Source organism: Entelurus aequoreus, linkage group LG12 (assembly GCF_033978785.1).
Source record: "Entelurus aequoreus isolate RoL-2023_Sb linkage group LG12, RoL_Eaeq_v1.1, whole genome shotgun sequence".
NCBI lineage: Eukaryota > Metazoa > Chordata > Actinopteri > Syngnathiformes > Syngnathidae > Entelurus > Entelurus aequoreus.
This window is the reverse complement of record NC_084742.1, coordinates 32,065,202-32,088,537: the sequence shown is the minus strand read 5'-3', so window position 1 is coordinate 32,088,537 and position 23,336 is coordinate 32,065,202. Positions and strand designations below refer to the sequence as shown.

General features: G+C 38.2%; 1 protein-coding gene across 2 annotated transcripts in view; it reads right to left on the bottom strand.

Annotated features, from left to right (window-relative positions):
• arhgef39 (Rho guanine nucleotide exchange factor (GEF) 39) overlaps window positions 1-23,336 on the bottom strand; it is a 105,141-nt gene that overhangs the window by 9,117 nt on the left and 72,688 nt on the right. Inside the window, exons 8-9 of one of the 2 annotated variants that reach the window (XM_062065682.1) lie at window positions 8,689-8,720; window positions 8,491-8,619 (exon numbers count right to left, since the gene is read on the bottom strand). In XM_062065682.1, coding sequence (XP_061921666.1) covers window positions 8,491-8,619; window positions 8,689-8,720 — 161 coding nt within the window. Of the gene's footprint in view, window positions 1-8,490; window positions 8,721-23,336 lie in introns of both variants that reach the window. The other variant, XM_062065681.1, reaches the window with a different exon arrangement.

Below are 23,336 nucleotides of genomic sequence, written 5' to 3'. Positions count from 1 at the left end.
CCAGAGGATTAATTGAACATGTCTTTGTGCTTTTAATGTCTTGTTATTGCTTTCTACCATACTGTGTTTGTGAATTGTAAATGTGGATGAGCGGTACAGCTGGCTACAATGCGAGTGTTTGTCTGTGTCTCTCACTCATCCACTCACACACTCAGTCTCTTACTTACTCACAACTCACACACACTCAAACACACCCCAAATATAACTGCACAGGAGTGATCACACTATAGTTGACAACACTGCATGCACATACTGTCCATTCTGCATTACGTGAAAAGCTTTTTCCTCACAGGCCAAACAATAGTGAAGTCACAAATTTGACCAACAATTATCTTTTGAAGTGACAAAAAGCCCAACTAAAATCGTGAGATTTAGGGGAAGTTCAGGTAGTGGAATTCACAGCTAACGATAGCTGCTATCATTAGCCACAGCTAGAATGGTGGGCTGCTGTATATCACTTATTTACTTGTTTTTTTGTGGCTAACTTCATTTTACATTAGTGTGACTGCCAATAATGTGAACAATAGAGACACTTTTGATCAAGGGTGTCCAAGCTTTTCGATCAGGGGTGTCTAAACAAGAGAATACAGAAAAAATAAAGGATGTGGGGTGTTTAGAACACTTTGATACATTTTCTACATTAACGATGCTAAGCTTTTTGAACAAAGCATCCACATCTCAGCTTTATGTTATAGGTGACAAAGAAAATGTGTCCAAGATGTAATACCATAACTCAATAATAGTAAAATAATTGTATTTTTTTTTAAAGTGCCAAGGTCCAATTAAAAACAAGCTGCGGGACAAAAAAGGCCCGCAGGCCACACCTGCTATGGTTGCATCTTAAAAAAAAAACAAATGATTCCCGCAACTTAAATAATACTAGTTAGGTATTATACTTATCATGATTTTGGATGCATTTGTTGAACTGTATTTTGTCTGTAAAATGTCTTATTTATGTTTTATTTCATTACAATCAGTCTTTTTAAGTAATATTTTAATTAATATATTTAATTCTAATTCATTTGAATCATGCAAAATATTCTGTGTTGCATGATTCAAATTTAATCACTGATATGAATTTTGTCTGTCTATCTATGTTGGTCCTGCGATGAGGGGGCGACTTGTCCAGGGTGCACCGCGCCATCCGCTTGAAAGCAGCCACCCTCGCGACCCACAGAGGGACAAGTGGTAGAAAATGGATGGAACATTTTTTGAGAAATTATGTCTTTTCATAACATCAGAAGCTAGACATGGGAGTGCAATAACAACAGTCAAGCAGTAGGAGGCAGGCTATGACAGTTGATAATGCTATCCTGCCAGTTACATATAGAGTAATATATACTTTTCTATACTAGATTATTACATTTATCAGACCAAACATAAATAATGGGGACATTGTTGAACTCAGAGAAGGTGTCCAATAGGACAGCTATTAGACCTTCAATATCTGTAATTACCTCTTACATTTACTTAGTTTGTTGATATTGATCCTTTGCGTGAGGATTTGGAAGGAACTTTACACTGAGCTTACTGTACACCTCATACAACATAATGATTGTGATTGAGTGGGAGGAGAGTGGCCTTTATTATACATTAAAATAAATTAAGGTTTCAAAAATGTACTCTCATCCAAAGTATTATCTAATTAAAGAGTGGGGCTGAATGGATTGGTGAGTAATATTAGGCACCCGGCACTTAAGAGACGGCATTTGATTCATGCATAAATAGATTCTCCTTCTTTTGCCAGGCAGTCTTAAGGGATTTGTCAGGAAATCTGACCCTCTTAGGTAGAAATTACTTTGTATAATAAGAACGACAGCGCCTCATCACTGCACATAATTTAGCTTGATTATTTATACATCAAAGAGAATTTGTCGGGGATGTGGGAAAATATTCGAGGAGCGAGGGGATATTAGGAGGAGGAGACGTAAGGAGCAAAAAGCAAGTTCGAGATAGAAAATCTCAGGGTGAGCCACAAAGAAAACAATACATTTTACTAAAAGTATTTTCCCACCTAACTTTGCATATAAATTGCAGTGGCATTTACAGCTGCCAGATTTAATTTGGCTTTAATTCTTCATGGCACCGGATGAGGAGGGTCCTAGAGTGCTGACAGCCCCTTTTCTTCCTTGAGCTCAGGTAGGAGCCCAGGATCAATAATGTGTCCTTATGAGAAATTACACGTAATGCTATTGAGTATGCATCCAGGCTACGGTAGGGATAAGAGGCTAATGAAATGCCATTTGTGCCATTAGACAAGGCCAAAGCAGAAAGCGGCGACAAGACTTGAGGAAGATGTATTTACTGGAGGGCCGGAAGAGATGGATCTGCCCCTAATCTGATGCAACAATTGAGAGATTATCTCCCAGCAGACTGCCGTCGCTGCATTCCTCTGCTGTTAACACACTCCAAATATTACAACTTGGAGACATTCCCACAGTATCTTAGTTATCGCTAGCAAGCAGGGTGATACTAAAACTACCCCACTCATAACCATGAAGTTTGCGGGTCTGTGGCGTATGTGCATTGAGAGAACCTAATATATGTTAGTGCACATTGGAATGAGAATATGTGGATAGAGGGATGAATATGGTTTCATTCACACCACCCTATCCAGCAGTGATGCCTCAGTGAGTGTGTGGCACACTTACTAGCTGTATTAACACTGCACTGATACTGTGTTGGTGTTTCATAATGGTCTGTCTGTCTGTCCGGTTAGACACTGGATTAAAAAAGTCACATTTGACCTGCAAATGAAATTAATAGTTAGCAAATATAATTGGTTTATTTTTTAAACAAATAGCTGCGCGGAAAGGAATATGAAACATGCATCTCTATCAATGAGCTAAACAGTAAAGAGGACAATAACATTTACCTCATTTGAAATACAAAGGTTTCCTTTTTCTTAGTTTCGATGTCAAACATAGCACAAAAACGACAGATGGAAAATTCTGTTTTCATAATATTGTATAATCTTAGGAGCTGCTTTGGTAATTTGTTGTGTGTCTTGACTGCAGTGACAATACAACCTTCTTGCAGAGTACTTTGGCCTTTGTTCAGGCTGCTTAGCGATTATAATGATGTTAACAATTCTACAAGACGTCTTGTAGAAATGATCGTCTTTGTGTCTTAAATGTTATGTCGAGAAAAGCGGTTAACAATGCATGTCACTGTCAATCCAAGCAGACACTTTTTAGCAATAAGAACACAGTGGACTGGGACTTGATGAGTTAGTCGACATAGACAGTTGTTTCAAGGAGGGATGTTAATGCTGCCGATTTGGATCATCCAAGAGTAAGATCGGCCGATAACAATACCAATTACATGGAATAAGTTGCCATTTTCCAATGTATTTATGGTGAGCGCTATCGACAGTTATATTCAAACTAGTTCCGTATTCTCTTTTATTACATACAATTGTTTGTATGTAATACAACTTTGTTTGATCATAACTTTGTTCAACTTGAAGTCAACTTGTGTCCAGTGTATTGTACCCTAAATATATAACATTAACAACAACAAAAAAAGATTTTGCAAAAATAAAAATATCACCCTAACCACTCTACTATCGATCATATACAGATACCACCATTGGTATCAATCAACACTACCAATTTATGGATCAATCTACCCTCCTCTTATGTCGTGTACTAACTGTGACAATGCTGACACACCAACAGTTGTTGTATTATCCTCTCTCTATACTCTTATTATTCTGCTTGTTAATTTCCTGTTAATAACTGCTTACTTTCTGCTGTAAAGCACTTCCATCCACACTTCTTAAATTTTACCAAGCACTTATTTCTTGGTGTTGTTTAAAGCTATCTAAGCAGTTAGGTTAGCTATTAGATTGCCTGCTCTTGGCTTCATCCCGGTGTGTAACATGTTTAGCCTTGACCCCACTGATAATGGTACTTGATAAAGATATTTAAGATACTAAGGAATACAGTTTATTCGCCGTAATGGAGGTGATTATTTTTAGCTCAGGGGAGCTGTTCTACACTGTGTATGGAGATACACAATTAGCTGCCATCTTGTCAGACATGGGATTAAAAATAAATACTATGTCAGCCAGAGGGGATCAGGGTTTGTGATCGGCATTAATCGGCAAAGGCGATCAAATACTTTTTCATGAAAATTGTCCGATACTGATTGGTGGCCGATCAATAGGCACATCCCAAGAGTCTAGACCTTTTTTTATTGGGGAGGGGGGGAAAAACGGTATCTTCTCCTATTGCTACTGCGTAGCTTTTGCCCCCAGGTGCTCCCAAAACAACCGTGCTCCCCCTTGTTTCTTACCAGAGGGCAACGACATGGCTACCACTACCGCAAACGAGAGCGAACAGTTACCCTGAAAACAATACTATCATTGGTGGTTTGAAACTGTTTTGGGTGTGCAGTAACAGATGTGGAACAAATGACTGCTTGTGCAAAGTTTGTTTAAAGCTTGTTGCAACAAAAGGCAGAAGCACAAAAATCTTATTCCAGCAGCTAAAACAGAGGCACCCAAGCAAGTGGGAGAAATTCCACTCTTTACAAAGAGAACAAGACTGCTTGGATGTGAAGACTGACTGACTGTAGAGGTTTTTAAGATTGTGTATTTATACGTGGCCTGCGGTTGTGAGGTCGATTGAATGTACTTCCAAATTCTATGAAATGCCTTTGGAGACAACTTATGGTAGCAAAATTAACATTCAATTCACGTGCAACAGCTCTGGAGGACATTGCTGCAGTCAGCATGCTTATTGGACACACTACCTCAACACTTACGGCATTTGTGGCATTGTGTTGTGTGACAAAATTGCATATTTGGGGATTGCCTTTTATAGTGGCCAACCTAAGGTACACCTGTGCAATAACCATGGATCATCGCAATCATCTGATCAGCATTTTGATATGACACACCTGTATGGTGGAAGAATTATCTTGGAAAAGAAGAGACATGTTCTTTCCATTTTTGATATTAAAAAAACAACACATTTTTCGAAACGTACAGTATGTGCCTTCGCCTTGTGTGGCCTACTTGCAAGCTCAAGTCCAGTTTGAATCGACTTGAAAAGGAATTGAAAACCGCAAGCAGCGCTATCCAAGCGTGACATAGCTTTTATGTATTACAGCAACACAAATTAGCAGCAGACCATAAAGACTCTCTTGGAGATGGAACATCAGCGGAAATTAATATTGATACCATGCAGCTTTGGCAGTAAACAGTTGCCGCATAAACGCTTTGGTTACTTGCTCAACGACGCGTGACCAGTTCCTCTGAATGTTTCATGACAGAAACTACATCATTTAGACATAATTTGTCACCCAGCAGCTGCACTGAGACCCACTAGACCAGACTAGACTGGGAGAAAACATTACAAGTTCTACTTTTTGGGCAAACAAGTGAGGCAGTGGGAGTAACTGATTTTCTAATTTTGCATTAAAAGGTCGACTGAATTTCAATTTACAACATTAAACTAATACAGGATGTATGCAAGACAAATCAAAATTAAAGTAGGGACTTAAATAACACCTCTGCTAGGTGTTCAATTATGTTCCTAAACAGATGTTTGTGCACTTGCTGTAACACACTATTTCATTAAGTGTTGAACTTTTCTCAAAAATAACTTTGACCATATATTTTTGTGGCCATTTCCATATTATCTATAGAAAGAGTCACTAAACGTTAAGGGGCCAAATATACTCAGGCAGAGCGCATGCCGAACAAAATTTGCAGAAGTCCACGCAGTTTCTATGCGGACCCCCTCAAGATCCATGCGCGCAAATCTTATACTTCATGTTTGACAGGCTTTTGTGTCACACAAAATACTGATCACTATGTATTTTTCACATTAATCCGCATGAAACGTGACACCGATTTACAAACCCCGTTTCTATATGAGTTGGGAAATTGTGTTGGATGTAAATATAAACGGAATACAATGATTTGCAAATCATTTTCAACCCATATTCAGTTGAATATGCTACAAAGACAACATACAGTATTTGATGTTCAAACTGATAAACAATTTTTTTTTTTGCAAATAATCATTAACTTTAGAATTTGATGCCAGCTACACGTGACAAAGAAGTTGGGAAAGGTGGCAATAAATACTGTTAAAGTTGAGGAATGCTCATCAAACACTTATTTGGAACATCCCACAGGTAACCAGGCAAATTAGGAACAGGTGGGTGCCATGATTGGCTATAAAAATAGATTCCATGAACTGCTCAGTCATTCACAAACAAGGATGGGGCGAGGGTCGCCACTTTGTCAACAAATGCGTGAGCAAATTGTTGAACAGTTTAAGAAAAACCTTTCTCAACCAGCTATTGCAAGGAATTTAGGGATTTCACCATCTACGGTCTGTAATATCATCAAAGGGTTCAGAGAATCTGGAGAAATCACTGCACGTAAGCAGCTAAGCCCGTGACCTTCGATCCCTCAGACTGTACTGCATCAACAAGCGACATCAGTGTGTAAAGGATATCACCACATGGGCTCAGGAACACTTCAGAAACCCACTGTCAGTAACTACAGTTGGTCGCTACATCTGTAAGTGCAAGTTAAAACTCTCCTATGCAAGGCGAAAACCGTTTATCAACATTACCCCGAAACGCCGTTGGCTTCGCTGGGCCTGAGCTCATCTAAGATGGACTGATACAAAGTGGAAAAGTGTTCTGTGGTCTGAGGAGTCCACATTTCAAATTGTTTTTGGAAACTGTGGACGTCGTGTCCTCCGGACCAAAGAGGAAAAGAACCATCCGGATTGTTATAGGCGCAAAGTTGAAAAGCCAGCATCTGTGATGGTATGGGGGTGTATTAGTGCCCAAGACATGGGTAACTTACACATCTGTGAAGGCGCCATTAATGCTGAAAGGTACATACAGGTTTTGGAGCAACATATGTTGCCATCCAAGCAACGTTACCATGGACGCCCCTGCTTATTTCAGCAAGACAATGCCAAGCCACGTGTTACATCAACGTGGCTTCATAGTAAAAGAGTGCGGGTACTAGACTGGCCTGCCTGTAGTCCAGACCTGTCTCCCATTGAAAATGTGAGGCACATTATGAAGCCTAAAATACCACAACGGAGACCCCGAACTGTTGAACAACTTAAGCTGTACATCAAGCAAGAATGGGAAAGAATTCCACCTGAGAAGCTTAAAAAATGTGTCTCCTCAGTTCCCAAACGTTTACTGAGTGTTGTTAAAAGGAAAGGCCATGTAACACAGTGGTGAACATGCCCTTTCTCAACTACTTTGGCACGTGTTGCAGCCATGAAATTCTAAGTTAATTATTATTTGCAAAAAAAAAAAAAAGTTTATGAGTTTGAACATCAAATATCTTGTCTTTGTAGTGCATTCAATTTAACATGGGTTGAAAAGGATTTGCAAATCATTGTATTCCGTTTATATTTACATCTAACACAATTTTCCAACTCATATGGAAACGGGGTTTGTACATTTTGCCACCAAAGCATATCATAAAATCAAAATCAGTCCAGTTTTTAAATGGAATGTTTTCCGTGAGTCACCTGTGAGACAATTTCAGACCAGTTAATGTGCCCAGTCGATAACTGGCTGCAAGACTTTGCTTGGAGCAGCCGGTAGACATTACTCTCATTTGTAGTTAGGTTTTTATTCATTCAACTATAGAAAGCTAGCTTGCTAAAGCTAACCACAGGCTAGTGCCTTTACACCCAACATAATCAAATTTAAAAAAATACAACTTAAACGAGTCCAGTGGGGTCAGACTTGTATTTTGACGTTGAGCTGGTCAGAATTGATACAAATTTAATTGTGAAAAAAATAATTAAATTAATTGAACTGAAAAGACAATAATCTTCAACCTCTGCCACTCCTGTTTGACTTACAGTGGCGACCCATGAAATGGAAAAAGCCGAAAGTAAAACAATACCTTTCTGTTGAAAGTAGAACCTACCGTAGCTTGATACTGCCATGCTTTTATTTTGAAGAATACTTTGTACTGAACAGGAAGCCATTGTGTGTGCAATGTTTTAAGGTGTGTAAGTACAAGTTAGTTATGTTGCTGTTGTCATTTCACACAACTTAGCAATAATAATCGAGTTAACAATACTACTATACTACTACAACACATGCCCAGGGGCGGACCAATCTTTCACTAAAGTGTTTGTATGTTGACGTCTACTTAAGTGGGCACGTTTTAGAAATAAGAACTACAGGGATCCAGGATTTAATGAGTTGATCCACATAGATGAGTTGTCAATGTAAGTGTGACTGGCTTAAGTAGGTTCTACTTTATTTACTGTGATGCAAGACCTAATAAAAGATATCAGAATGTCCTTTCTGAATGACTAAATATGTATTATCTGCCGCAATATGAAAACTCCTCGCTCAACCATTACAGGACCACATCAGACTTCTAGCCTGCTGGGTGTCCAGTTTTCTTGTGATCGTGAATCGGATAAGCGTTACAGAAAATGGTTGAATGAATGAATGTGACACTTGACAGAAACTCACGCTGAGAAGGCCCCCTTTGCTCTTGGTGTGGCCGAACACCTTTTCTACAGAGCACTCTTGTAGCGGGTAGGCATGCTGGCCTGTAAACTTGTCACTGTTGGTAGGGTCAAGGGTGCTGCATCGCTTGGCCTGCAGGAGCATGTCAGAAAACAGGAAAAACATCTTGGGTTTGACATCTGCGCCTTTGGAAGGAACCACCTTCAGCCAGCCTTCACGGATGTACCACCTTCCTGCAGAAGACAGACAAATGAGCACATATTAAGACATTTTAATTAATGACTGGAGCAGTGGTTCTCAAACTTTTTTCACCAAATACCACCTTAGAATACACTTGGTTCTTTATGTACAACAACAATAACCAACATTAAACTACAGTAGCAAAGTAGGCCTAGGTATTCATTATAAACAAGACAGCAGTTTTATCTAAACTGTATATTTATTTTTTTGGCCAATGTAACATTACACGCAATCCACAAACATCAATGATACTCCAATAGCAGTACATATTTACAGACTTCTTTGGCGTACCACTAGATGGAGCCCGTACAACAGTTTGAGAATCACTGCTCTTTAGCAAATGTGATTATTTTGGACAGTTTTAGCTCCTGTCCCACTGTGCCAAATAATGTATACAAGCTCCATACCACCTGCAGGATTTATATTTTACATGCAATGTTTTATTGATTGGGCTTATACAGTATATATTCTGTATATATGCATATACAGTCGTGGTCAAAAGTTTACATACACTTGTAAAGAACATAATGTCATGGCTGTCTTGAGTTTCCAATAATTTCGACACGTCTTATTTTTTTGCGATAGAGTGGTTGGAGCACATACTTGTTTGTCACAAAAAACATTCATGAAGTTTGGTTCTTTTATGAATTTATTATGGGTCAACTGTAAATGTGACCAAATCTGCTGGGTCAAAAGTATACATACAGCAATGTTAATATTTGGTTACATGTCCTTTGGCAAGTTTCAGTGCAATAAGGCGCTTTTGGTAGCCATCCACAAGCTTCTGGTTGAATTTTGGGTCTACTGAAAAAGTGACTAAATCTGCTGGGTCAAAAGTATACATACAGCAACATACTGTACATGATACATTTTGGTGATGTAGAAAAGTTACAATCAAATCAAATGGCATGACCTCTTAAAGGCCTACTGAAATGAAATGTTTTTATTTAAACGGGGATAGCAGATCTATTCTATGTGTCATACTTGATCATTTCGCGATATTGCCATATTTTTGCTAACAGGATTTAGTAGAGAACGACGATAAAGATCGCAACTTTTGGTATCTGACAAAAAAAGCCTTGCCCCTACCGGAAGTAGCGTGACGTAGTCAGTTGAACATTTCCGCAAAGATCCCTATTGTTTACAGTGATGGCGGCCAGAAGTGAGAGCGATTCGGACCGAGAAAGCGACAATTTCCCCATTAATTTGAGCGAGGATGAAAGATTTGTGGATGAGGAAAGTGCAAGTGAAGGACTAGTGGGGAGTGGAAGCGATTCAGATAGGGAAGATGCTGTGAGAGGCGGGTGGGACCTGATATTCAGCTGGGAATGACTACAACAGTAAATAAACACAAGACATATATATACTCTATTAGCCACAACACAACCAGGCTTATATTTAATATGCCACAAATTAATCCCGCATAACAAACAGCTAGGTGTTTGTTATGCTAGCTCCTAGATCCCGTCCATATAACCCGCCAATACAATTCAAACACCTGCACAACACACACAATCACTCAGCCCAAAGGACCGTTCACCTAACCCAAGGTTCATAAAGCTTATATATTTACCCAAAGTTACGTACGTGACACGCACGTACGGGCAAGCGATCAAATGTTTGGAAGCGCAGCTGCGTATTCACGGTAGCACGTCTGCGTCTGTGTATCCAAATCAAAGTAATCCTGGTAAGAGTCTGTGTTGTCCCAGTTCTCTACAGGCGTCTGTGTATCGAAGTCAAAGTCCTCCTGGTAAGAGTCTCTGTTGTCCGAGTTCTTCGATCTTGACTGCATCTTTCGGGAATGTAAACAATAAAACACCGGCTGTGTTGTGTTGCTGACTTCCCTCGCAAAATACTCCGCTTCGCACCGACAACTTTCTTCTTTGCTTGCTGAGCTTCTTTCTTCATAATGCAATGAACAAATTGCAACCGATTCACCAACACAGATGTCCAGAATACTGTGGAATTATGAAATGAAAACAGAGCTATTTTGTATTGGCTTCAATAGGGTACCGATACTTCTGTTTCACTGGCTACGTCACACGCATACGTCATCATCCAAAGGCGTTTTCAACCGGAAGTTTAGCGGGAAATTTAAAATTGCACTTTATAAGTTAACTCGGCCGTATTGGCATGTGTTGCAATGTTAAGATTTCATCATTGATATATAAACTATCAGACTGCGTGGTCGGTAGTAGTGGGTTTCAGTAGGCCTTTAACTTCATGTGAGTGATTATGATTGACGACACCTGTTGACTTATCTGAGCCCATTTAAATAGGGCTTATGTGATGCAGTCATTAGACTCGGTTACACACGTGACAATGGGAAAGTCAAAGGAACTCAGCACAGATCTGAAAAAACTAATCATTGACTTGAATAAGTCAGGAAAGTCACTTGGAGCCATTTCAAAACAGTTTAATGCCCCATGAGCAACTGTGCAGATACTTGTTCGTAAGTATAAAGTGCATGGCACAGTTTTGTCCCTGCCATGATCCGGAAGAAAACGCAAGCTATCACCTGCTCCTGAGAGAAAATTGGTCAGGATGATCAAGAGTCAACCAAGAACCACCAAAAAGCAGGTCTGCAATGAATTGGAAGTTGCTGCAACACAGGTGTCAGTGTCCACAATCAAGCGTGTTTTGCATCGCCATGGACTGAGAGGCTACCATGCAAGAGGGAAGCCCTTGCTTCAGAAGTGACACCTTAAGGCTCGTCTAAAGTTTGCTGCTGATCACATGGACAACGATAAGACCTTCTGGAGGAAAGTTATGTGGTCAGATGAAACAAAATTTGAGCTGATGGGCCACAATACCCCAGCAATATGTTTGGAGGAGAAAAGGTGAGGCCTTTAATCACAGGAACACCATGCTATATCGTCAAGCATGGTGGTGGTAGTATTATGCTCCGGGCCTGTTTTGCTGCCAATAGAACTGGTGCTTTACAGAGAGTAAATGTGACAATGGAAAATGAGGATTACCTCCAAATTCTTCAGGACAACCTTAAATCATCAGCCCGGAGGTTGGGTCTTGGGTGCAGTTGGGTGTTCCAACAGGACAATGACCCCAAACACACATCAAAAGTGGTAAAGGAATGGCTAAATCAGGCTAGAATTAGGGTTTGAGAATGGCCTTCATAAAGTCCTGACTTAAACCCCATTGAGAACATGTGGACAATGCTGAAGAAAGAAGTCCATGTCAGAAAACCAACACATTTAGCTGAACTTCAGCAATTTTGTCAAGAGGAGTGGTCAAAAATTCAACCAGAAGCTTGTGGTTGGCTACCAAAAGCACCTGATTGCAGTGAAACTTACCAAGGGACTTAAAATAATATGCAAAACAGCGTATGCATTAAATACTCTATTCATCATTTCAAATTATGACATTTGAAAACTTTACAAAGTAAGGACTACTGAAAGTACTAATTGAACTTGACTGAGGCAAAATTAGACTGCATTAAAACTAAATGTTTTAATTTGAATACATGGTACCTGGTTATAGTGATGTGCAATGTAACTATATATATTGTAGTATGACATAAAGATATCTATAGTACGATACCATTCCCTAATGTTTATATGGTAATATTATAGTCTGGGCTTCAACTGCAGCAACACTGCTAGTTTGGTGTATCATTTTTAAATCACTTTGAGAACTTTACGACAAGAGCTGGCGGGGGTATGGATGTAAACAGCATAGCAGGAATTACTAGCAGAGACGGAAAGCAAAATGGAAGCTAATTCCACAAAACCCAAAGACGAATTGATGTCAAAAAGAGGTACAAGGAACTCCTTTGTTGGGCTTTAGTTTGGATTAAAAAAGCCAGACACCGACCGAACAAAGCTAATCTTTTTACTAGCGACTTGAACATGTCTATACTTTAATATCACTTGAAGACGTGCGGCAGGGTTTCCCCGTCATTTAATTGATTGTCGCGGCCCAAAGGGATAAGTGGTAGAAAATGAATGGATAGACCCGCCAAGGCAAAATAAAAGCCGCCACACCTTAAAAATGTTGGTTTATTACATGGAAACAAATTAAAGTAATATGTATTGTAGCCTTCATCAGAAGTAACACAAATTCCGTCAGTCTTCTTAATCTGTTATTGCTCAATTCCAACACACATTCCCTAACTTCCACACACTTCTGTCTCCGTGCTAACTCTCAGACACACAACACTTCCTGATTCTTCGCTTAGACAAGGCAAGGCAATTTTATTTATAGAGAATAATTCGTACACAAGGCAATTCGAAGTGGTTTTACAAAAAATTAAAAGGAAATATAATTAAAATCAGAAAATAGTCATCATAAATACAATCTATTAAATAAAATCACTCAAATGATGTAGATAAAATACTTTCAGTTGTCATATGCACAATTAAATAAAAGTGTTTTCAGGCTGGATTTGAACTCTGCCAACGCTGAGGCCTGTCTCACATCTTCAGGAAGACTATTCCAGATTTTAGGAGCGTAAAACTGAAACGCAGTTTTACCATGTTTGGTCCTGACTCTGGGCACCAGCAGGAGACACTCCCTGAGGTTCCCTGAGGTCGAGATGGTTCATATGGTTCTATAAATACAATTATATATACCGTATATATATATATATATATATATATATATATATATATATATATATATACACTGTATATATATATATCCGTGTCTTTCATAATGATTGTGAACGATTGGCAAAATTCCAAAAAAAGTGCAGTTTCCCTTTAAGGCTTTTGGAAATGTTCCAGTCTGAAGTGAGATATTAACTAGATGAGCGAATTGTGGTAATAAACTATTTAGCACAGACTTTAGAAATCTAGTGGGTAACTCATCAAGGACTCAGACAGTAGATACTTTTTTCAACTGGTTTGTCAGTGACAGTATTGAAATATGCCATGGTATGTTCATGAATATAGGAACAATGAACATCAATAATACACTAACAAACTGTAACACTAGAGCAGGTCGTTACAGTATAAATTAATATTAATAGCCTATTATTTGCACACTATTGCTGGGTTGCTTATGACGTAACATCCGTTTCTCTTCTTGGCGGCTTAATTCACATGATGGTCAACCAGCTTGAGCATAGCATTAAAACAAGTGAGAGTGAGTGTAGCGTTTGAGCAGAAAATGCCTTACTGCTATTCTGTTCTTAGGGTGTTCCAGTCGTAGAGAGATAGGAAATAGCTTTCATAAAGTCCCGAAAGAAGTGGTTAATAAAGGTTATCAAGTCAGGGAAAAAACAAAAGTGCGTCGAAGGAAATTACTTTTAAAAATATCACTTTCATCATCTTGTGGTATACAAATCGGACCATGCTTGTGCAGCGATCACTTTGTAAAATGTTTGAACATTTGATTTGTATGACAAACTTTCTGTGATGCAATCGAGTTGATTCTCTACTACAGTATATTAGTAGTGTTTGAGAGCAAAACTAAACATAAAAAAGAACAAGAGATCGCATTAGTTTGTGTTCTTTTGTGGTTGCTATGCCTAACTATAACTACTAAGACCTGGTTTTACAAATAAACTAACGTAATATAAAGTCTGAGTTATAAATATTGTAATTGTTGGTCTAATCCAACCTTTTTTCGTTGTCAATTTTCATACCAGAAACTAAAAGCTTTGTTGTTGTGCAGGAAAGACAAGTGCTTTATTCGACACAGATTGCCACATTATAGCATCCTTGGTGCTATTTATTAGCATCAAGAAAATATATTTCTATTAATAAACTATACTAATAAATCTCTAATAGGTTCAACAGCATACTGAATCTTGATATCGCTGTCAAAGATTAATGCTGAACAACAGGGACATATACAGCTAAATAATGAGACAAAATATGAACTTCACACCATAAAAACAACTGCAGACATACTGTAAATTGCCGATAAGACTAATATTTGTAGCAGGAAATCAAGTGCAAACAAACGTATCATTTGTATCATTGGCGTCTTGATCACAGCAGCACGGCACTCGTTCTTTCAATCAAATACAATACTTAGCGCTGCACAAATAAATCCAACATTTTCTTTCACCGATTAATGCTAAATTTGTGGAACCCTCAGATGTAAAGACATTATGTGCTTTTCTTCTCTGAATATGTGTGAATGTCAAATGAAGTGAAGTAGTGGCGAGCAATAACGCCTTGGTGATGATGAATGTGGTTTAAATCTTTCAAAAATTATTTTTTTAAGAGGGTATAAATCCACTCCATCCCATCTTAAATATTTATTTCCTGATCGCTTATATATTTGCTTCTAAATCTTTCAAAATATGCCCAACTCTGTACTAATGCAGGTAAATAAACAGTAGCCTAAGGTGACTCTATACCCTCGCCTGAAACTTGAAGTGCCTCTAGGGCCTCTAGAATTGCAACCCAGCAATTAACTATAGTGATGCACGGAAAATTTGGCCACCGAAAAAAAGACTTAGATTTGAAAAAAGCACTGCCAATACCGGATTTTGTGATGTTTCTGACAATATATGCGATGTGGACGTACTTTAATATATCCGAGATGTACCCATGGACAGCGACGTACAAGATGTGCAAATATTAAGAGGACGGTGGCAAATTATAAGGAGAGAAAATGGAGCAACAGCACAGAGCAAGTGAAACTCAGTGAGTGTTTTGAAAGATTAGAGGGTCTCTGCTGCTCTTGCTGTTCCTTGTGTACATGGAGCAAAAGACAAGTCTCTAAACACGAGTGCAGTCTACAATAACACCAAAAAAAGATGCTTGATTAGTTGCCTGTCGTTTTTAATAAAGAAAAAGTGAAGGAAGGAATTTAAAACATTCTCAACAATGCACGTTGTACAATAACTACCAACAAGTGAAAACAGAGTAGAACAATATAATATAAGAAAAAATATGTTATTACTAACTAGGGATGTCCCGATCCAGGTTTTTGCACTTCCGATCCGATACCGATATTCTTTTTGCATTTCCGATCCGATACTGACCGATACCGATACTGACCGATACTGGTCTATCCGAGCATGTATTAAAGTTTAAAGTTATTTAGCCTACTTAGTTGTCAGATTCATGTTGAAAAGGGTTTTAGTACTCTTGATAACAACTAGCCAGCTGAATTAGGGGAGTTTGAATAATACACAATGGTTGGTAACAAGAAACTGACCTGTTTATTCAAGGATAAACACAAAATAGACAAAATTATACATGACAAACAGAAATGGCATCATTGAACTAGGGCTGGGCGATATGGCCTTTTTTTAATATTGCGATATTTTAAGGCCATATTGCGATACACGATATATATCTCAATATTTTGCCTTAGCCTTGAATGAACACTTGATGCATATATTCACAGCAGTATGATGATTGTATGTGTTTTGATTGATTGATTGAGACTGTTATTAGTAGGTTGCACAGTGAAGTACATATTCCGTACAATTGACCACTAAATGGTAACACCCGAATAAGTTTTTCAACTTGTTTAAGTCGGGGTCCACTTAAATTGATTCATGATACAGATATATACTATCAGATATATACTATCATCATAATACAGTCATCACACAAGATAATCACATTCAATTATTTACATTATTTATAATCCGGGGTGTGGCGGGGGGCGCCGGATGTAAGTGTCAAAAAGACAGCCAAAAGAGTTTGATATGAGAATAAATCAAAAGTTAAAATATAGGGTAGAAATGCACCCGTTTGCAGGAAATGTAGTCTTGATTTTCAAAATGTTCTTTCAAGGCTTGCATGTCTACATTAAAACATTGTTCTTCATACTGCATTAATATATGCTACTTTTAAACTTTCATGCAGAGAAGGAAATCACAACTAAAAAAATCACTAATTTTTTCATACGGTGTTGATGTGGAAATTTTTGCCTCGACATTTTGATGGTGTGGGCATGTGCACCGAATGAATATAAGCGTCTCGACAGACGTTACAATATTTGAACAATGATGACGAAAACTGTTTTCTCTGTCGTGTCCGTGTGTCGAAAATTGTTATGCGCTTATTTTTTTTGTGCGTGGCATATAATTGCTATGCGCAGAAGACGCTTGAGCAGTGCGCAATTGCACAGGTGCGCACCTTAGAGGGAACGTTGCTCACATGGCTGCGCTAGCATCACAGCTAACGTTAGCCATGCTGCTACCTCTCTGCTCGGGGAAGGCGTATACGTATGTGACGTATGACGTGACAGTATGTGACGTGTGTAAGAAGGTGCGCTTGCTGTCTGTGAGAGGGAGACACAGAAAAGAGTGAGAAGAGCCTGTCGTGTAATGCCAGCAGCTAAAAGCAACTGCGTGAGAATCCACAGACCTGTGGATGTGTTGAAGGTGTGCTGGAAAATGCGGAACGGAAATTAGGGAGCAGCAGAAAAGTGGAATGTATTATTTAAATCGGTGCGTTGGAAAACACGGACCGGAGTTTTTTTTAAACTGGATCTGGATCGGCATTTTCCCATGCCTTGCCGATACGTATTTTTTGGCAAATATCGGCGGCCGATCCGATCCAAATATCGGATCGGGACATCCCTATTACCAACTGATAACACAGATTTAAAAACAAATTATGTATAATTGTGTTTTTGCCTATTTTAGGAAAATATATGATTCATACCAGAATATGCAAATTACAGTATAAATTAAATGATAATCACCTGTATAATTTTAGGAAAAATACTATATCATAAAATACTAAATATTGTTATCGAGATCAATACCTCCTCACTTTACACTGGCGCATTTAGGCGAGTTGGCCTCTCAGTAAAAAATCACTGAATACATTGGTTAGTAGTTTGAGTAACAACAAAATTACACAGAATCTCAATAAAAGAAAAAAAAAGGGATTCAAGCAGTGCCTGATACTAGTAAGTAGCGGCTATTATTCTACTCTGTGAGGAGCTTGTTAATAGGGAGAGACCAAAACACTGAAAAGTGGCAATTAGTGTCACCTCTTTTGCATAAAATAGCTGCGCTCGGACAACAGGACTAATTAGACTACTGTAGGTCATGCTGACATAAAAAGTGTCAATGGAGGCTGTTTGAAGAGCGCAAAAAAGATGAGAGAAAATCTAAGACAGGCACAGCATGAATGCATGGCTCAAAGTGCTCATCTCTTTCACCGTGATTGGCAAGGCCATGACGAGACTAATAAGCAATAGTCTGACATTTGAAAAGATAAGATGAAAATTCAACATGTGTCCAGGGTATTTTTTTGTAATTACCCCAGTTAGCAACTTGTGATTGCACCTAACCTGGATGGCCTGAGCCTTGCCTGTAGGGCTCACCGAGGACATTTCCAGCTATAGACAGGCCTGTCGAGATTAAGTGCACAGGGTCAAATTGCTTTTAAAATGCCACGGGTGTCACATAAAAAACAGTCAGGAGATTTGACTATCATTTGCTGAATCCGTAGTTTGAAATTGCCATATCATTTTCATAGTACGATGATTCGGTAGCATAGTTAATTAGCAAAAAAATGGAAAGAAACAACCTAAAAAGTTATATATATATATAGTATTGTGCAGTCTTACAGCCAATGAGATGATTAAGGAATGTCAGTGTGGCATGCTACAAGGTACACTTTGCATGCACGCACGCACGCACGCACACAGTTCTGCAATTTTTTTTAATTTGATTCTTCTGCTGTCATATATTTTATACTCTTAACTAACAGAGCTGTTGCAGTATTTTGTTGTATGGCTTGACTAAAATGAAAAGGCTTTCGTACATGTTTTTTTACGATTTGAAAATTAAATAAAAAGTGGCTACATTTTGTTAGTTACTGTGGTAGAATGCAGGTTAATACTGCAATGTAGGGCTGCAACTAACGATTATTTTGATAAGAGAATTGTTGACTAATCGACTAACAATTAGTCGACTAATGCGAATATAAAGTGTACACATATTTAATGGCTCTCTTTTTTCCATCAACATTTAAATGCAGCTTAAGTTATTTTAGGCATGTGCTTACGAACAACAAAGATGACACATTAATTCATAAATGTTTATACTGTAACTGTGCTGCTCATTCAGCTGTTACAAAAATTTTAATGACTAATAAAATGTCCATTTAAAAAAAGGAAAGGCAAAGTGCTAAACAAAACAATTAACCGTGTTTATGTATTAAAAAAAAACTGTTAAAATAGCAGCAATGAAAATAAAAACAACAAAACACAAAATCTCAAATTTCTAAAAAAGAAAATAATTTAGTGATGTTTAAAAAGCTGCACACTAATATATTGACTATTGATTAACTCTTGGCAGTTTTAGCACTCTAATGGACTCAATGTGTAGAATTATATATTTGATTAATTCTTAAAATGTTGGCTATTTAATAGATTGTATGTTTAATCTTATGATACCTCCACATTGGTGCCTGTCAGTCTCTCTCTGTGTGTTTGTGTGCGCAAACATACTTGAATTGATGTAGACAAAGTTAAGCTGGCTGACTTCGGCAAAAATGCTAGTTAAAGTTATTTTTCACACAGCTTTGTCTGACTCTTGTTAACCAGCCAGGAAGGTAGAAGCTAATACTCTTACCGAGGTTGAGACCGCATCCTCCCTCCAAATGTCCGACATCATGTCTTCGCTTTAAATGCTTGCGTATGAAGGATGTACTGCCATAAAAACAAGGTCCGCTTTGCAAAATGGGCAAGGTATTTCATGTTTTTAACAACAATAAGAGGAAATATCCTCAAATTTTAAATGTTATCACTGGTGTTGATTTTCCACTTTCGCACGGAAAAACACGAGTGGTGACGTCACGACTATTGCTGACAAATGTTATTGGCGACTAATCGTTGCAGCCCTATTACCATGCTTTTATTTCAGAACTTACTTTCTACTGGAATGGAAGTCACAGTACACATTTTCATGCGGTGTTACTCTACAGCAGTTGTGTTGCAGTTGTCGTTTCATAACAATTAAAATAATAATACTACAATGCATGTTAATCCCATTTTTCATAGAAATGTTGTCAACCATGTGTGTTGACGTCGTTATAAGCAGACACGTTTTTCTACTAAGCTTATAGCTTATAAATGGCACGAGTACAGTAACTGTTACAATTTGGGACTGTGACAATATTTCCTTGATTGATTTTGGGGAAAAACATTGATCAATTTGTTAATTTTCAAATATTATTTTCAAGGAGAGAGGAGACGCTATCGGAACATTCTAAACTCCTCAGCAGCGGTCTGCATGGATGTAGCTCAGCTTCCCACAGATGTCAGTAGGCACTTCTTTGGACTGCAAACTCACCGAGACTCAACACAACCACCCCTAATAAAAACACAATCCAAAAATACAACTTTTAAAACAAAATAGTTTTTTTTTATAAAAGTGACAAGCTGAACAAAACTGCACTACACTTCATTTCCAGCGCTTATTGGGCAGCAACAATATATAGATTATCCCGCAAATTGCAACTGATGAGTTGAGAATGAGCGCTATCAAATGCATCTCATATCATATTCTTCTGGACTGTGGCTGTTTGAAAATGAATTTGCGATTTTGACAGATATTTTTTATTTTGTAAAAAGATGAAACAGCTGGTGAATCTTTGCATTTGTTTTCTTTATAAATCAAGTTGATGCATCATAACAGAACATGCCATCACTTTTAAGTCATGCTTGAGCAGTAATGTGTTGCGTGTTTGCTCAAGCATCGGAAAGCTGCTGTTGTCCACTCTCCTGAAACGGATGCATTACACACGTCAAGGTAAAGTATGTGTATTAACAAACAAGATACAAAGTGACACATTTGTTTACCATAGTGGAACCCACTTAAGTCGACAACCTATCTATGTCGACCAATTCATCAAGTTCTGGTATACCGTGCTCTTTTTAATACTTAAGTACTAAAGAGCCTGCTTTAGGTCGATATACAGTACATCGTTGACTGCTTTTGTTGACATAAAATTGAGATCCAAAGGAATTATTTATATCGAAAATGGGTTTATGTTGACATTTGAGGTATTGTAACATTCTCTTTGTTACTAAGCAGCGTGGAACGACAACAGCGACATAACTATTGTCTAGATACACACTGCAGAAACCAAATCACAGTAACTTCCTCGTCAACTTTCAAATAAAAGCATGTCATTCATAACCTGGATTTTACCACAGAAACTAAAAAAATGTACCAATTCCATTTTTTATTATTTTTTAGAATGTTAGCGCCTGAAAGACAGATTTGCGCATCAATGTAACTGTGTTGTACTTCTTAAGTGCAATGACTATAAAGTGCTATCCTATCCTCATATCCTATTAATTAAAGATTTATTGTAGGGGTCTCCAACCCGTCACTCGCCTTTCCGAGCAGTTAAGTATACTGGGAAAACCGGGAGGGTCGGCAAGTATGCAGCTGAGCCGCATCAGAGTGGTCAAAGAGCCGCATGCGGCTCCGGAGCCGCGGGTTGCCGACCCCTGGTCTAGACTGAAGCAGTTTTTTTTTATTTTTGTGCCTTTCTTGTTTTTATTTGCACATTTTTGTTACTCATACGAATACATTAAGAACAGGGCAGGTTGAGCCCAGTTTATAGTATACTCTGGACTGAAGCTGTGTGTCTTCATTGTTTTTGTAGCTGCTGTTTTGAGGCATGTTTAAAAAAAAAAAAAAAAGCACTTTGTGAAAGTCAAAGTTACAGTGTTTCCCATAGTTGTAGTGGGTATCAGGATTATTTCAGGGAGAGCATGTCCCACATTCCAAGCTGCTGTTTTGAGGCATGTTAAAAAAATAATGCACTTTGTGACTTAAATAATAAATATGGCAGTGCCATGTTGGCACTTTTTTCCATAACTTGAGTTGATTTATTTTGGAAAACCTTGTTACATTGTTTAATGCATCCAGCGGGGCATCACAAAAAAATTAGGCATAATAATGTGTAAGGCTGCAGCTAACGATTATTTTTCTATCGATTAATCTATAGATTATTTTTTCGATTAATCGGTTAATCTATAGATTATTTTTTCGATTCATCTATAGATTATTTTTCCTTTTACCGATTTTTTTTTTTTTATTATTTAAAATGAAGATGAAAAAATAAAAGTAGGCCAGTTTTTTCAAAAGGCATGGTTTTTATTTACAAAAAAAAAAAAGTATGGCCACTCAGTCAACATTGACAACAACATGACAAAATATTCTGTAACAATGTAAACATTTAAAACTTTTAACATTTAACAAAATTAAAAGTAGCTTATTTGCTTTTTAATGTGCAAATATAAAAGTAAACATCCAGTGCAAATCTTAATATTCTGCAATAGTATAAGCATTTCAAAAGTAAAAGTATTGCTTATTTTGCTTTAAAATGTGCAAAAATAAAGATAAACGTCCAATACAAAAAAGTGCAAAACGAAATATTCTGTAACAACAGTGTAAACATTTCAACAAAAGTGAAAGTATTGCTTATTTGCTAAAATGTGCAAAAATAAAGATAAACATCCAATACAAAAAAGTGCCAATCTAAATATTCTGGAGCACTGTAAACATTAAGTATTGCTTTTAAAATGTGCAAAATAAACATCCAGTCCAACACAGTACACTATAACCAATTCTACTCATTCCAGTGAGTGACTAACAGTTGTAATGAAGAAAGGTTAGCATGTCTACATGCTTTGCTTCTTTCTTGTTTACAATATTCCCAGCAGCTGAAAATAGGCGCTCAGAAGGGGTCGATGTGGCTGGAACTGAGAGCTAATTAGCCTTCACCTCAAGCCAGGATTGCGAGTGAGCTGAGCTGCAGTTTAAGTTTCTAGAAGGTCAACGGGCTCATAGTGATGTTACTAGTAGTTGACTGGGAGGTGTTTATTATCATTTGGGGAGAGTCCGCTGCCTGATGCTCACCTGCTAAACACCTATCTGCTCCACGCTGAAGCGCTGACTACATGCGCTATGAATACGCACTGCTGATTGGCTGATAATGCTTCGTGTGTACCAATCAGATGGTTGTGTGGGTGGGACAATGCTGCGTGTGTACCAATCAGATGGTTGTGTGGGTGGGACAATGCTGCGTGTGTACCAATCAGATGGTTGTGTGGGTGGGACAATGCTGCGTGCTGAGACAGAGGCAGACAAGCAAAGCAACTTGTTAAGACTTTAGCAGATAAAGTTAGCTTTAGCTTAGAAACTCGTTCGGTACACCCCCGTACCGAACCGAAAGCCCCGTACCGAAACGGTTCAATACAAAACACGTACCGTTACACCCCTAGCAGATACAAATGACACATTCATGTTTTTGTGTAATGATGACAACGTATGCTAACGCGGACGATTGACTAGTTGATGGTTTTCTTTTCAAATGTTCGTTCATAGCCGTTGTGCTGCTATGATAGGCCATTTCCGCTCGACACAGTGTGCATACAACAACATTATTAGGCTGTGTATTGAAATACTCCCACACTTTTGACGACTTTTGGCGTGCGTTTTTCCCCTCGCTCGCACAGTCTGCTTTGCGCTCCGCCATGACGGTAGTGTGACGTAATTATGCGACGCGTCGACGCACAAAAACGGCATCGACGTATTTACGTAACCGATGACGTCGACTACGTCGACGCGTCGTTTCAGCCTTAATAATGTGTTAATTCCACGAGTATATATATCGGTATCGGTTGATATCGGTAATTAAGAG